The 16,201-nt window shown below is 40.5% G+C and overlaps 1 protein-coding gene and 1 non-coding gene across 2 annotated transcripts in view; both read left to right on the top strand.

Moving 5' to 3' along the window:
* The window catches only part of NUP210L (nucleoporin 210 like), a 56,463-nt gene that overhangs the window by 21,010 nt on the left and 19,252 nt on the right, over window positions 1-16,201 (top strand). The window contains exons 13-25 of the mRNA XM_019713312.2: window positions 794-992; window positions 2,412-2,557; window positions 5,505-5,726; window positions 6,958-7,131; window positions 7,832-8,024; window positions 10,825-10,913; window positions 11,116-11,220; window positions 11,523-11,624; window positions 12,653-12,781; window positions 13,116-13,243; window positions 13,860-13,992; window positions 15,556-15,618; window positions 16,001-16,180. Coding sequence (XP_019568871.2) covers window positions 794-992; window positions 2,412-2,557; window positions 5,505-5,726; window positions 6,958-7,131; window positions 7,832-8,024; window positions 10,825-10,913; window positions 11,116-11,220; window positions 11,523-11,624; window positions 12,653-12,781; window positions 13,116-13,243; window positions 13,860-13,992; window positions 15,556-15,618; window positions 16,001-16,180 — 1,863 coding nt within the window. The remainder of the gene's footprint in view (window positions 1-793; window positions 993-2,411; window positions 2,558-5,504; window positions 5,727-6,957; window positions 7,132-7,831; window positions 8,025-10,824; window positions 10,914-11,115; window positions 11,221-11,522; window positions 11,625-12,652; window positions 12,782-13,115; window positions 13,244-13,859; window positions 13,993-15,555; window positions 15,619-16,000; window positions 16,181-16,201) is intronic.
* On the top strand, window positions 6,280-6,386 carry LOC141568711 (U6 spliceosomal RNA). The gene has a single exon (XR_012491935.1). It is a non-coding gene; the product is annotated as a U6 spliceosomal RNA (small nuclear RNA).

Genomic DNA, 16,201 nt, shown 5'->3' with positions numbered 1-16,201 from the left:
GACTATCTTTAGGAGAGACAAAATAAAAGATATTTTCAAATATCAAGAAAGAGGAAATGCCAGCAAGTTTTTTTCTGCAAAAGGCCAGATAGTAAATATGTTAATGTTCATAGGCCACATGTAGTCTCTGTCTTATATTCTCCTTTGTTGTTGTTTTTTATCTTACAACTCTTTAAAAATGCAAAAACCTGGGTGGCTGGATGGCTCAGAGTGCAATCTCTGAACAGCAGGGTTGCCGGTTCGATTCCCCCATGAGCCAGTGAGCTATACCCTCCACAACTAGATTGAAGACAATGAGCTGCCGGAGGGGCAGCCTGATGGCTCAGCTGGTTAGAGTGCGTGCTCTTAACAGCAGGGTTGCGGGTTCAATTCCCGCAGGGGCTGGTGGGCTGCTGGACTTGGAGCTGTGCCCTCTGCAACAACTTGACTTGGAACTGATGGGCCCTGGAGAAACAGTTTCTCCAATGTTCCCCAATACATTTTTAAATAAATATGCAAAAACCATTCTTAGCTTTTACAAAAGCTAAGAAAATCTTTACACTGGCCATAATTTTCCAGACCTCTGCTGTGTGGTGTTAGATGCTCTAGAGAGATCGATTGATTAAGGAGTGAAATGAGTGACATGTTCAGTACCTCCCACACACACACACAAACACACACACACAGTATATAGTATGTTTTGTACATAAAACATACACATGTTCATGTATGCGTGTATTTAAATATTTAAGGAATGCTTTCTTCTAAGACTTTCCTAACATAATTTTCCTGAAAGATGAATTTCTCCTTCTAGGTTTATGTCCTGAAACTGAACAAAATGGAACTGTTACCATTTCACGCTGACACGGAGATTGGCCAGCTTATAGAAATCCCCATCGCCATGTACCATGTAAAGAAGGAGACCAAAGAGGCCATTGCATTCACTGACTGCTCTCATTTACCCTTGGATGTGACCATGGATAAGCAGGGAGTCTTTACTCTTCTCAACGAAGGTAAGAGGAGGCTTTTTATTTTCTCCTTTCTTTGCCTTGAATGAAAGAATGAATCATCAATTCAAAAACTACAAATTATCATCTAAATTCACATACTACCTTTCTTTACAACACTTTCATGTATTCTGTCAGCTGCCTTGTGGTAGATGTCACAATGTAATTTAGAAACAAAGGCACAGAAACTGAATAACGTCCCGAGTTCACTGTGGCGAGACGATGGCAGCTTTTAGATCATATTAAGGGCTTCTGTTTGCAGCCTCAGCTCTTTTCCTCTTCCTTCTTTAATATATATACCATGCTACTTTCTAAGAGGCATGTAGTGCTATTTAATATATGTATATATTAAATTTATTCAAAAAAAAGAAAATATATTTTTAATAACTAAAGAATATGAATAAGCTATTCATGAAGACTGACAGCATTTCCTGTTGTTGAACTTCATATTTGACCCTGATCACCATTTTTTTCCATCAGTGTTAATGACAGTAGTAGCAAGTCACATTTACTTAGCATTTACTATTCGCTGGGCTCTTGCCCGGAAGCCTTTTACCTATTAACTCATTCAGTTCTCGCCGTCCATCTGTAAGGCTGCCATCAACGCGGACTTCTCCCCTTGTCCTTGCTAATTATCCTGTACAGTAGCGCTCGCGTCTCTGTCCTCTCCCCTGTTCTCAGGGCATCTCCTAACTTTTAGGCCCCCATTACCTCTCACCTAGACTATAGCAATACCCTCCTAACTGTTCTTGCCTTTGATAGTCGCGGCTACCAGATGGATCTTCATGAAGCTCAACTTCAATATTACTTTTCCTGCTCAAAAATTTCGAGAGGCTTCTCATTGCCAGTGGAGTGGAGCCGAAATGCTTTTAGTTGAGTGTTCAAAGTCCTCCACAATATAAACCAACCTACGTTTCCTAACTTCATACGATGGCTTCTCATGTGCCTCTAGCTGAACCAGTTCCTTTAGTTTCAGTTTCCCATATAACTCCCTCGTGTACTCATTTGTATTTCTTTGTTCATTTGTCCGTTGGAGTTCCTCTGTTCTGCATGTCTAAACCTTCCTTGATCTCTCCAGCTAGAAGTAATCTTTGTTTTTTCCAGATTTTGTAATGCTTATAATTTTCTAATATTTCAGTTTCTGTAAATGTCCTCTCCCCTTCTAAACTATAGATACCTTGAGATTGGATCTTTGCTCGTATTTATATCCTCACTGTGCATAGAATTGTCTTACATGATATATGTCTGTTAATAAAAGGAACCGATTTTTATATCAATTTGATGTAAACAATTGGGGCCTAGTACTTAGTGTGTGAGATCAAGTTTTTTTTTTTAATGTATTAAAATCCTTTTATTTATATAGACTGATTTCCTTGAGAACTGACTGTCTATCACCCTACTGAAGTCGTGTTATTTGACCCACAGGCATTCAGAGACCCGGACCAAAGCACTGTTCCAGCACATACATAGCAGCCCAGTCTCTGGGCCACACTCTGGTGACAGTGCGTGTGACTGAATATGAAGAGTACTTAGAGAGCAGTGCCACCTTTGCTGCTTATGAGCCCCTAAAGGTGAGCTGTTTCGTGGTAAGGACCTGGCGTGTATTTCCACGGACCCCACTGTGTCCACTTAGACCTTCCTACCGCTCTGTGATCTCTACTGAAGATCAGTGATGTTTATGTTCTCCTCACTTACCACTCTCTCGTTTGTAGATCTCCAGCTCTCTCATCAAATCTGAGTGTCAGGAAGTTTACTCCCTCATTTTCTGCCCAGGAATAGCTTTACGTTGTATCAGCAAGGTTTCGATATTCCCCTTTCTTCTTTTTTAATGAGGTATATAAAATATTTAGAGTAAGGTACATAAAGTACACTAATCTTAAGGTACTATTTAAATTTTTACATATGCATATATTTCTGTCAGCACCAACCTGAATAAAATATAAAATAGGAATATACTCTCTTTTGAAGAACTCTGAAAGAAAACATTCTATCCTAGCAAGGGAAGCCAGTCATTTTTTACCCTTTGTACTTACGGATTTTCAGCACAATAGTTATTATTTTGGGCCCTAAGGATTGGTCCATTATAATTGGGACATTAGGACAGGTGATGGTTCAAAATAAAAGTAGACAGAGCCTGATATGCTTTTTACATATTTGATTCCTTTGGGAGATAAAACTTATGTCTACGCAATCGTGCTAATAGATACCGACAAATCCTATCTTAATACCACTTGGCATAAGGAGGCACCCATAGGGGGAAAGGTAGCACTAATGAAAGAAGCAAGGTAAGTTATTAATTTTAAAAAGACAACTTGCTCATTAAAATGTGCAATTAAGTTAGCCTCATTGCACATTGTGTAGCATAAGTGTTAAACAAATGGTTCAAATGTATTTCATTTGTTCTCTTAATTAATTGCCTAATTAAGTGAAAGTACTTGGCTGTGGTTCATTGTCATTTCATTAGTTTTTTTTTGCTTTTATCATTATCCAGAACCTTATTTCATATGTTGAGTGTCCACAAATCATCTGTCCCTTGAATAAAAACTAACCTTAAAGGAAAGGAAGTAAGATGACGATTTTCTTTTTCTACCTAGTATTTTAGTTAAATATTTCCCTTTACCTGCTGAAAAGAGAAATATATGTGCTACCTTTGTGCTCAATATTATGTTTCGGTACGTCTATGTATAGTTCTCAATTTGTCCTTTCACATATCACTCCAATCAGTGGATCTGATTAGTTTGGGCCTGTACATCTAGGAAAAGGGAGTAGTTTTTGTTCTGCTTCCTCCGGGAGGCCATCAATGCGCCTCTGACTAGTTTCCCTTTTTCAATTAGAGGCTCGTATGACTCTCCTCACTTGGCTGTGACGGGCCAGCCGCCACAAGTCGATCGGTTCCCGAATGGGGGAGTGGGAATGAATAAAAGACACTCTCACATATATGATGATGGCGATCGCGGACCTCAGTGATGCTGAAGCCACTAAGTTTATTTTACTGCACCCATATAAGCAGTTTGAGTATGTGCAAGTATGTATTAACATAACAAATGTAAATTCTTTAACTTTCACATAGAGGATACAAAATTCACTGAAACTCTCACAAGTAATTATCTTATCAATTGCCCTGATAGGCATCAGCCTTCTGTGTCCGGGAACTGGCCGTTCCCACCACATTCCTCAGCAGCTTACAAGCTCAAGCTCCCCCCAGGTGCAGGCAGAGACAATTGCCTCAGGGGGAGGGAAACAGATTAAGCATAAATGGAGCCATTCTGTAAAGCTTAGAGTCACCTGTAACCATGGCTCCCCACACTTGGCCTTTTTGTAACTCACACACTCTGCATCTCCTCCAACTCTGTCTTCACTAGACTGTGAGCTCCACTGTGAGACAGGACCTTATTTTTGAAATTTATTTTTTAATTATAGTTGACACACAACATTCTATTAGTTTCAAGTATAGAACAAAGTGATTAGACAGTTATATACAGGCAGGACATTATCTGGCTTTCTATTACCATATCCCAATGGGCCATCAGTGAATACTTGTTGAATTAAATTATATGTACGTTGTTTAAGAGAATACTGCCATTAGACATAGGAATGTTTAATTTTAATAGTATTCAATAATAAATATGACTGATTAGTATAGGAAAAAAATACTAAAGCATGAGCTGCTTACATTTTTAGAATGATTGCTTCAACTCTGTACTGTATTTTGTGACTTAGTCACTGTTGTAAACACTGTGCCATGCAAACATAACTCTGAGAACACTCTCCTTCCCCTAAAAGCCATTTCCTCATCCATAAATTGTATACGTACAACTCCTGTCTATACTGGAGTGAATAATGCCTGTCTGACTACCTCTTAGGTGAGAGTTCTTTGAGAAATAGCATGAAGTGTATGATGTATTATTTTTATATTTTTAGCGCAGAATTTCTTTGATACTTAGTAAAATACTCATTTAAATGCTTATTCAGTATTTATTCAATACCTTTTATGTGCACAGCATTGTAGTAAATCCCACTGAGGAATAGAAATTCTTTCTTCAAATTTAGGAATAAGATACTCTCTTCTCTTAAGAAGTTTGCATAACTAGAGAACGTAACAAGAATTATTAGACACAGACATATGAAACATTTGACACATTTCAGTAGCACTGAGAGATGAACAAGTGTACAAATGAGTGATAGAGACAAATACTGTAAGAGCTTAGAGGATGCAGGAGTGGGTGTGGTCTGGGATGACTGGACATAAATTAATGGATAAGGTGACAGATGAGTTAGGCCTGAATGATAGGTGGGATCTAACTTAGTACGGAGAGAGGAAAATGAAAGAAAAAAATTAAAAAAGAATTAGTACGGAGGGTAAGAAGCATTCCAAGTGAGAGGCATGATGTATGTGTGTCTTAGTGTGGGAATTAAGTCTAATGTCATTTTCAGTAGAGTCAGATAACCAGTTTTTCACTTTAGAAAACTGTTGAATTCCATAATCAATCAGGGATTAATTTTTTTACATGTCCTCAGGCTCTAAACCCTGTTGAAGTGGCCTTGGTGACATGGCAGTCTGTGAAGGAAATGGTCTTTGAAGGGGGCCCTCATGCATGGATCTTGGAGCCCTCCAGATTCTTCTTGGAGTTGAGCATGGAGAAGACAGAGAAAATTGAAATAACACAAGTCCGGCTGCCAGCTAAGAGAAAACAGAACCAGTACACCTACCGGGTTCTGTGCCTGGATTTAGGAGAACAAGTAGGAAGATGATATTTTTCTAACATTTCTTTTAGCAGTAATACTCCAAGTCTTTTGTGCTTCTAGCCATTCCTTTTCAGATTCTAACGGATTTAGTTATGGACTAGATAGGAAAATTCTAATTATTGATTAAAGTGTGTGTGTGTGTGTGTGTGTGTGTGTGTGTGTGTCTGTGTGTGTATCTTTTTTTAAAAGCTTACTGTCCTTTCAGTATACCCAAAGGTTTTGGTTTGCTCATCTGAAAATTCTAACAGTTCACTCACTAGAAGGTTCAAGATCTTTTTTGTAGCATTGAGCTTATTTTAGTCACTTTATCACTATAATTCATTTCCTTGTTGTCTAGACTGGAGGATATTTGGTTCCACCTCCAAGGGATTCGAGAAAGGGAAATTTGGTGTCAACTGTGTTTAGCAGTTGTTGTTTTTTTAAGATTTATTGGGGAATATTGGGGAATGGTGTTTCTCCAGGGCCCATCAGCTCCAAGTCGCTGTCCTTTAGTCTACCTGTGGAGGGTGCAGCTCACTGGCCATGTGGGAATCAAACCAGCAACCCTGTTGTTCAGAGCTCACACTCTACGCTAAAATTAGAATGATACAGAGAAGATAAGAATGGCCCCTGTGAAGGGATGACATGCAAATTCATGAAGTGTTCCATATTAAAACAAAACAGAACAAGACAAAACTAACAAAGGTTTGCAGTTTGACTGGTGTTGAGAATTCAGGGTATGACTGCAACACAACCCCACTAACCAGCCCACAGGGAATCAGTGAATGATTTTAACTTAATGAAAACTGCGTTATAACCTATTGAACTTCTTTAGTGAACTTTATTGTACATGTGGCTAGCTATTAGTAATTTCAGGCCATATTACCCCCTTTTGAAGCTCTCTAACTTCTTTTTATTTCCACATTCCATTATTCCTTAGTACTTCCACCAGACAAATTAGTTTTTCTACTCTTACCAATTGGTAACAAAAGATCTGGTGGAGAAAAAGATTGAATTAATCGGTCAGTTAGATTCTTTTCATGTTCCCTTTGTGTTCAGATTTCCATAATGCCCTGGTTCCTCTTAGCACAGATACTTAAGAACAGTGATGTCTTCAGGAATTTGCCTGATTATAAAATCCAAAGGGACTCGACACCAGAATTTGAATAGTGAGCACGTTTAGATTGGCGCGACTGATATCAAGTGTCTGCCCACAATTCTCTCCTGCTCTGGTGTTTCTTTAAAGGTTCTGACATTCCGAGTTGGGAACCACCCTAGCGTCCTGAACCCTAGTCCCGCCGTAGAAGTTGTGCAGGTCCGCTTCATATGTGCCCACCCTGCCAGCATGTCAGTAACCCCAGTGTACAAGGTGCCAGCTGGTGCCCAGCCATGCCCTCTCTCGCAGCACAGCAAGCAACTGGTAAGTTAGTTTCCACTCACTTGGCCCTTTTGTCTTCCATGCTTTAGAGAGAAATGGTCTGAAATACATCTTTTGTCTTATTAACGTTAAGGAAACTGTTTTATTTGTTACTCATTTTTGATAGTGTCTGAGAAGAAGTGATTAAACTCGATTAGAGTTGACAACAGTTAGTGACACTTAGTGACTTTGCTCACTGTACCTAGTCAGCTTATTGTTACTGCCATAGACAAGCGGATCTCTCTAAATAACTTCCAAGTGGTTTGGCTAATTTCCTTCCCTCCCAGATCTTTCATTAGCATTGTCAATACGTAGTAGAATTTACCTCCAGTTCAAACCCATCATGAAGAACAATGATCAGCAATAACACAGCTCATAGCTAGGTGCTTAGTGGGGTGTTCTCGTTCTTAGGAAATGCGTGCTGAAACATTCCGGGGTAAAGCGCCGTGCTTCGCAAAAAAAAAAAAAAAAAAGACACACAGAGGGTGGGAAAGTAGAGGGAGAGCTGGAGAAAGTAAATGGTGAATCTGGTGTTCAGTATCCTATTCTTTCAACAGATCTGTAGGCTTAAAAATTGAAAAGAAAAAAATTGGGAGAAAACATGATCCCTAGCTTCAGGGTTTTCTTACCAAGCTCCTTAAGCTATTGTTCTTTTCTTTTCTTTTCCCTTCTCTTCCCTTCTTTTCTTTTTATTTTAATGCAGATCCCTGTATCAAGCCTAAGGGACACAGTCCTAGAACTGGCAGTGTTTGATGAACATGGGAGGAAGTTCGATAATTTCAGTTCACTAAGGCTAGAATGGAAATCGTCAAATGAAACACTAGCCCATTTTGAAAATTATAATTCAGTGGAGATGGTCGCAAAGGGTGATGGTAGTGGGCAGACCTGGTTACACGGTATTGTGAACATTTACACATCCTTTCATATACATGGTTGTGTACTAAGTATTTCCTTATGGGTGACGTTTTATTTTAGATTTTATCTTACTCACCTTTCATCTTTGAGCTTTGTATTTTTTTAGAAAACATAAAGGTAGATTTCCTTGTTTGCAAAGCTAGGGTCTAAGGTCCAACAGTTCTCACAGAACATAAAAGTAAATTAATTTTTAAATGTATTGATTGCCTATTATTTGCCTATGATTATGGGAATATTATTCGTTTGTCAGCCTGTATTTATCGAGTGACTACTACATGTAAAACCCGCTGCTAGGCACTTGGAGATACAATGGTAAATGAAGATATAAATACTGTGACCACAGCCTCTGCCCTCACAGGCTTACAGTCTGATTGGGGGAGCCAGACTTTAAACATTCCAGCTGTGTTAGGTGTTTTGAAGGGCAAACGTGGGGTGCTTTAAGAGCTTGTAACAGGAGCACCTAACCTACTTCAGAACAGAGAAGGCTACCCTGAGAAGATAAGCTATGTGCTGAGGCCTGACAGGGCAGGGCGCTGGAAAGAGGAAACAGAAAGAACGAGCTGAGTAAGGAGAGAGGCTGACCGAGAGAGGAGGCCAGAGGCCTGGTGAGGTTCTAAGAGGGCAGCGAGGCCTCGTACACAGTCGCTCATCGAGCCTCTGCTTGTGTCACGTTGGCTGATGTCCACTCACCAAAGCTAGTCACCGGGCCAAAGCCAGCGTCAGGGTGGGTGAGGACCACTCAGGACACGGATACCAGCAGGTGTGCTTCACTGTGGGCCCTTAATTTAACAACCTACAACAATCAGTCCCCAAAGGGAAGACAGCAGTGGTACAGAGGGTAACAGGTTTCTGGCGTGAGCATTTAGATGGGTGGTGTAGCCAGCCGTTCGACGCAATAAGAAACCCCAGAGAAGGAGACATAAGATTTCGCCTTTTCCTTACCCACAGGGAACTTACACAGAACAAGAGCTTAGCTAGAGAACCTGACAACGCAATACTAATATGTAGATAATGCTGTAACAGTATAACACCAATGGTATGTACAGTTAGTGTAAAAAGCGATACAGAAGAGATGCTCCCTATATATATGTACCTTCTACCAATCAATTACCAAATACCATCAGTGTTACCTTCTGAATACTTTCTGGGTTCATCTCTCCCTCTCTAACTTCATCACTGATGTCCTCCCCACCTCCTCCTGCCCCCCTGCAGCAGCCGTCTGGCTGATCTCACTGTCTCTGCTTCTCTCTAAGCCTCCCTCCACACTGCTGTCCAGAATCATCTTTCTAAAATACTAATCTGCATCTCTCTCAAAATGATTCCTATCATTTTTGGCTACTATTTACTGAGCTCTTACGAAATGCCAGGTACTGCACTATGTACATCTTCTCATGTAATCCTTATAACAACCATGAGAGACCCGCATTATTATCCCAATTTTGTAAGTTTACTCATTCAACAAATGCTTATTGCGTTCTTACTATAGTCTAGGCACAGTTTGAGGCCCTGAGGTTATACGGTCAACAGATGAAGCGGCAGGCTCCCTGACATCAAAGCCTATGACCTTGATCACTGACTATACTGTCACCATGTTGTCTTCAGGGACTCGCGGTGTCCTTCAGGATAACAGTCATGTGTTGCAGCTCAACATACTGACCCTGCCTACATCTTTGGCTTCACCTCTCGTTACCACCCACCTACACTCTACGTTTTCTCATATTCACTGGCTTTAGATCCTTCACCATGACGAGGCTTGTCATACCTTTTTCCTTGGCATATGTTGTATGTTCTCTTTTCTTGCATCTTCACTGGATCACTAAAATTTTCCTCTAGTGATCCTAGGAGTTTTCTGTCCCTCTGTCGTCCCAATGTAAGGAAAGCATTCCTTCTTTTTGCTCCTATGTACACCGTGTATATGTGCTCTGTTTATACTTCTTTAACAGCACTTCCCACACAGTTGCCTGGCTGGTCTCTCTCTCAGTTGCCCTGTTAAATTGTGGGTTCCTTTGAAGGCCAGGATTGTGTTTCCTTCTTTCTCTTTATATCCAAATTACCTGGCATACTACCTAGCATATAGCAGGCCCTCAATAAATCTCTGTTCAGTGAATGAACGATGGAATGGATGTAGCATCGTGAGAAAATGCTTCACACTTTTAGGCATGACATCATATGTTGAAGATAAAATCAGAATTGACCTGCATAAAGTGGTGGGTTCATGTTAGTGACATTTTAAAAAAGAAAGGCAAAAAATGAATGAGTAGAAGCAGGGTCAGCTTACAGAAGGCTTCAAAAGTAGTTTAAGGAGTTTGAATTGTTCTAGTAAGGAATAGTTAGCCATTTAAAATTTTTGAGTAAGGGACCGACATGACATTTACATACACAAAATAGTTTAGGAGACTGAAAGTTCCCAAAGGACTCTCTTAATTTCTCACTTCCATTTTTAAAACAAACAAAAATTTCGCTATACATCCTTCTCAGCCTATTTTTGGACTCACAGACCCTTAGAAGTGGAATAATTATAGATTTTGCCTGGCCCCATCCCTCATTTAATAAAGGAACTGAGAAATAGAGTGATTGCCCAAGGTCACGTGGGAATATAGTGGCAGAATCAGCAGAAACACCCAGCTTTCTGGTTCTTGCGTATTTTCCCACTCAGTCCTTTTCTGTCCCTGCAATAAAACACCATTTGAAAAAAACTAAGGCAGAATTTGGTTTTCTGGAGACGCTTCCGTGCTCTCCGTGACATTGTTTTTCACAGGGTATTTTTCTGCATGTCTCCAGGTCATCAGCTTCTCAGAGCGCATCAGATAAAAGGGACGGTACATATTGGAGTCAATTTTGTGGGCTTTCCAGAGCAGAACAGTCCAAAGGCAAGTGGACATTGTTATATAAGAAACAACTGAAATTTAAGGCTCTTCTTCAGAAGGCGTTTGCAACTAATATAAATCTGGGCACTGAGCTCCTCTATCATTCTGTTGTCTTCGACACTTGAAAGAGTTCTGGAAGCTCCTCTCACTGAGCTGAGGAACTGGAAGTATATATTCACCTCTGTGGTTCTTACTGCCTTTCTAGGAACTTTCCGACTTGCCCAGATCTGCAGCCGTGGAGCTGCTCCTGGTGGAGGATGTCACTGTGTTGCCTCAGAATGCTACTATCTACAACCATCCTGATGTGAAGGTAGGAGCTGAACGGGTCTGCTTAAGTGGAATCGTGTCAGACGGAAGTGTGCTCAGCTATTAACATTCACAGTATAACAATTAACAAGCTCACGTACGTATTTAAAATCACGGATACGCGTATGCACATGAAGTAATTACCTGCAATATCCTTAGCAGTTATACTTTAATCATATTTTGTCTTTGGTCCATTGACCTGAATCTTCTAATCCCATACTCTTTCTTAGGTAGATAGAAGTTATTTTCTTTGAATTATTTATAAACCAAAGGGAATGGAATATTGTGTGTCTGATTGTTCCATAGGAAATATTTAGCCTTGTGGAAGGATCTGGTTATTTTTCAGTCAACAGCAGTGAGCAGAACGTTGTCACCATCACTTCCATGGAAGCAGAAAGTTCTGTCCAGGTGAGTTCGAGAGACATTCCCAGACTGGTGGGCTCAGGCCAAAGCCATTTTTAGGGGAATGGTCGGGAAAAATCCCATTATATGTCTCAAACTAGTTACAAAAGTAACATTTGTAAAAAAAAAAGTAACATTTGTTTCTTTTTCTTAACCTATATAGATTCTGCAACTAAAAATGAGGGTTTTTTGTTTTTCGTTTTTTTGTAACTAGCTGCAGTGCTGGGCAATTTTTGGTTCTGGTTGAGTTGAGACAGTAGGAGACATCTAATTATAAGATTTCCATTAAAAGAAGGTTCATTTCTATAAATTTCAAAGCACAAACTGTGCAGATAGTTAGATGTACTATTGACTTTATAACCTGAATATATGGTGTTTTCAGCCAGGAATTGACAACTCAAAGTTGTAAGCTGACTCCATACTCCGTACGCCAAGGGATTTGCTTTTAGTTGACTTGTAGTAATAAAAGTAATACATTGACATTTGTGAATCTCTCCTTTCTTTCTAAGAGCTCAGAGGAATTTAACTTACTTTAGTCATAATGTTTCTTTTTAAAAGGGAAGACTGAGGCACAGTGTGCAGGCAGAGCAAGTGAAAGTATGCTGTTGGGTGCTCGCTGTAGCACAAGAAGGAAAAACAAAAATCAGTCTGCCTGAGCTTTCTCCCTCACTGGCACCTGCAACAATGTAAATGGACTTGATTTTCTTCATGAAAACCTTTCCTTGGTCATGGTTAAGAGGCTATATGCATGTGTGGGATTCTGCTTGAATTCTATAAACTTAAATTCTGTTCCTTCTCAGTTAATACTTGTTAGGGGTGCACATTTTGCCATTAGCTAAAACATCACATTAGGGGGATATATACGAGTATATATTGTGCTATGCCTGAAACATGTACTGTGAGCTCATCAGAATTCTCATCACAAAAGAAATAAGATACTGTACTTTCTGCTTTGGATGAAAACAGTTGCTATGATTATGCTTGGAGCATGTTTGCTTCTCTACCCAGCCCAACTACCATCTCCTTCCTTCTAGTTAGTTCCGGTCCATCCTGGATTTCTCACCTTGGAGGTCTATGATCTGTGCTTGGCTTTCTTGGGTCCAGCAGTGGCCCATCTCACTGTGTCAGACATACAAGAGCTAGAGCTTGATCTGATTGATAAGGTGAGAGCTGTGTGCTTTGTCTCATGAATGAAGGAGGCCTCATTGCTACTCTCTAGTGTCACTTCACATAGTCTCTGCTCAGCTCCTGTGTATGTGTGTATACCAGGACCTTTGGTGATGGAATTGGAAATACCTGCCCTTAAAGAACACCAGTCCAACAGTAAACATGGTGAAGATAAAAATACAGTACACATAGATTAGTCTTCGTTGAACAAAGGCTGACCAGGAACATTTAGCACAAACAAAATAGTTTGCCAGCCTCCAAGGGTTAGACTGTCCTTGGTGAATGAGACGCCTCTACTAAAATTACCTTTTTTCTTCTTTTAACTACGAGGTTGAAATAGCTAAAACTGTGTTAGTAACTCTGAGGGTACTTGGCTCTTCCAAACGCCCATTCCAAAATAAATACTTCAGAAACATGGAGCTCACACTGCAGTCGGCTTCTGCCATTGTCACCCTGACGTGAGTACCAGTCAATGCTTCTTTCTCCCTGTGTTTAACACCATGAGAACCTCCCTCCTGGGCGCCTGGTCCGCTCTCCCTTAGGTTATTTCAGATTTTCCGCTTTCCTTTTTTGTCACAGAACCTTTCACCCCGTACTCTCTCTTCCCATGTTCAGCATCTAGAAAATTCCCCTTCCAGATTGTCAGATGTCTTGTTTTAGGGCTAAAATCACGGGTCTCATTAGTATTTCCATTTTATGAAACTTCTCCCTTGGAGGATACCCTTTGGGGGTGCTTCAGGCTGGTGGGCCTCACAAACCCTATGTAGAAGCAGAGGCACTAGTATTCCCCTCTGAGAAGGGAATTACAGGGATCCCAAGGCAGGGTAGTATTTGCAGTTTTGCCAGCCTGCATTTATATCAGCCTTATGCCTTTGGAGCCCTAGAACAAATTGTCCTTCGGGAGAGTCCTGTCATTGCTCTGAACTTTGTCTTGACTTCGGAAATTTATTTTCTGGCTGTTCCCTCAAACGAGAGTGAAAATGAGCATAAAACATTAGGTATCTTAGAAAGATGCATAACTGGCCATTCTTAAAACCAAATCTTTCTCACCTAAAAACATGTGGATCTCGGCAGGCTAATGGAGGAACAGGATGAATACTCTGCAAATTACATCCTTCGTGCCGTCACGATCGGGCAAACCACCCTTGTGGCCACGGCCAGGGACAAGGCGGGGAGAAAATTCACATCAGCTCCTCGGCAAATTGAAGTAAGGAAAAGATCTCATCCCAAAGTGGTGTACTTCATCTTATTTCACATTATTTATCTTTTTGTTTTCCGTTTGTACAAGTTGAAAATTATTTGGTTGAAAAAAAAAGATGTATTGTCTTAACACCTGCAGCAATATGTAATTTGGTTTTGGTTTTGGTTTTTCTGTATAAAAGTAATACCCTTCTTGTAGAAACTGGAAAGCAGAAAACAATATAAAGATGCAGAATGAAAATCACCTATAATTCCACTACTTATAGGCAACCACTATTAAGATTTCAGTGTATTTCCTTCACTTTTCTTCCCGATGCTTTTTTTTTTTTTAATTGGGGAAGGGGAACAGGACTTTATTGGGGAACAGTGTGTACTTCCAGAATTTTTTTCCAAGTCAAGCTGTTGTCCTTTCAGTCTTAGTTGTGGAGGGCACAGCTCAGCTCCAGGTCCAGTTGCTGTTGCTAGTTGCAGGGGGTCGAACCAGCAACCTTGTGGTTGAAAGGATGCGCTCCAACCAACTGAGCCATTCGGGAGCTCATCGGCAGCTCAGCTCAAGGTGCCGTGTTCAATCTTAGTTGCAGGGGGCGGAGCCCACCATCCCTTGCGGGACTTGAGCTGTTGAACCGGCAACCTTGTGGTTGAGAGCCCACTGGCCCATGTGGGAATCGAACCGGCAGCCTTCGGAGTTAGGAGCATGGAGCTCTAACTGCCTGAGCCACTGGGCCGGCCCCCGATGCTTATTTTAACATGGATGAATCATAGTGTTTTTTTCATCTTCATCTTCTATCACAAGTATTTTCTTGGGGCAGCCGGTTAGCTCAGTTGGTTAGAGCACGATGCTTGTAATAATACCAGGGTTGCTGGTTCGATCCCCGCATGGACCAGTGTGAGCTGCACCCTCCACAACTAGATTGAAACAATGATTTGACTTGGAGCTGATGTGTCCTGGAAAAACAGACTTAAAAATAAATAGAATTATGTCAGGACTTTTTTCAGTTGAATTTATTGTCTGTGTTTTATTCATATTTGGCTTTTTGAGACTTTAAAGATGATCAGCCTGCATTTATGTAACTTTTATAATTGATAATTACAATTTATTGTCAAGTCACAATAATAAACGTCCTTTTTCTCAGCAAAATAAATAAATAAATAAATAAATAAATTGTTTTTTAAAAAAAAGAAAAAGTATTTTCTTATGTCCTTAAAAACTGATTGTTGGCCATGTGTTGGTAATTGTTGAAGCCGGGGAGTAGGAATCTGAGAGTTCTTTATACTATTCTCTCTACTTTTATATATGTTTGGAAAAAGTAAAAGACACGTAATCGTAAACATTTTAATGGCCACTTTTATTCCAGCGAATGGATATGTAATCTTATTTAAGTATTCTCATTTAAGTAACATAATTTTTGGTATTATAAATGTATATTTATAAATAAAACAAAACACATGTGTTGGTGTATAATTGCATTGTACGTAATTAGGATTTTCCCCTTGGAATAAGCTGCATGGTCATTTGTTATGAAACTAACTCTAGGTAGTCACTCTTGTTTCTTTGGTTTTCTCCTTCAAGGTGTTTCCTCCATTCAAACTTGTTCCAGAGAAAATGACACTGATTCCAACTAACATGATGCAGGTGATCTTAAAGATAGAAACACAAGACTTCGCCTTTCTCCCCACCCCCCCTGCCCCAGCACGCACGCACACACACACACACACACACACACACACACACACACCTCTTCCTGTCACGTCCTCTCGTCTACTCCCAGTCAAGTACAACGATACAGAAGAAAAGTAGTATTTTCCCATTTCCATGATGAACGTAATACAAACCTCTTCGAGTCCCGTGGATCATTTGTAGCACTTCCGCTTGTTCTGCGTTTGCATTGATGGGGGATAAGCCTGTAGGGAAGTGGGGGAAGATGAAGATGGCAAGTTGTTTGGACAAAATATCAGGAACAGAGGTGTGACTTCTCCCCGTACTTCGGGCATTCACCGGTCTGTTTTAATTCCAGGTAATGTCTGACGGTGGCCCCCAGCCCCAGTCCATCATCCACTTCTCCATCAGTAATCAGACAGTGGCAGTTGTTAACAGGAGGGGACAAGTTACAGGGAAGATGGTTGGCACAGCTGTGCTCCGTGGCACGATCCAGACAGTGAACGAAGATACTGGCAAAGTGATCGTGTTTTCCCAGGTACTGGTTCTTTGTTCTGCT

This window comes from Rhinolophus sinicus, linkage group LG14 (assembly GCF_036562045.2).
Source record: "Rhinolophus sinicus isolate RSC01 linkage group LG14, ASM3656204v1, whole genome shotgun sequence".
Classification (NCBI taxonomy): domain Eukaryota; kingdom Metazoa; phylum Chordata; class Mammalia; order Chiroptera; family Rhinolophidae; genus Rhinolophus; species Rhinolophus sinicus.
This window is presented reverse-complemented; position numbering and strand designations above follow the sequence as displayed.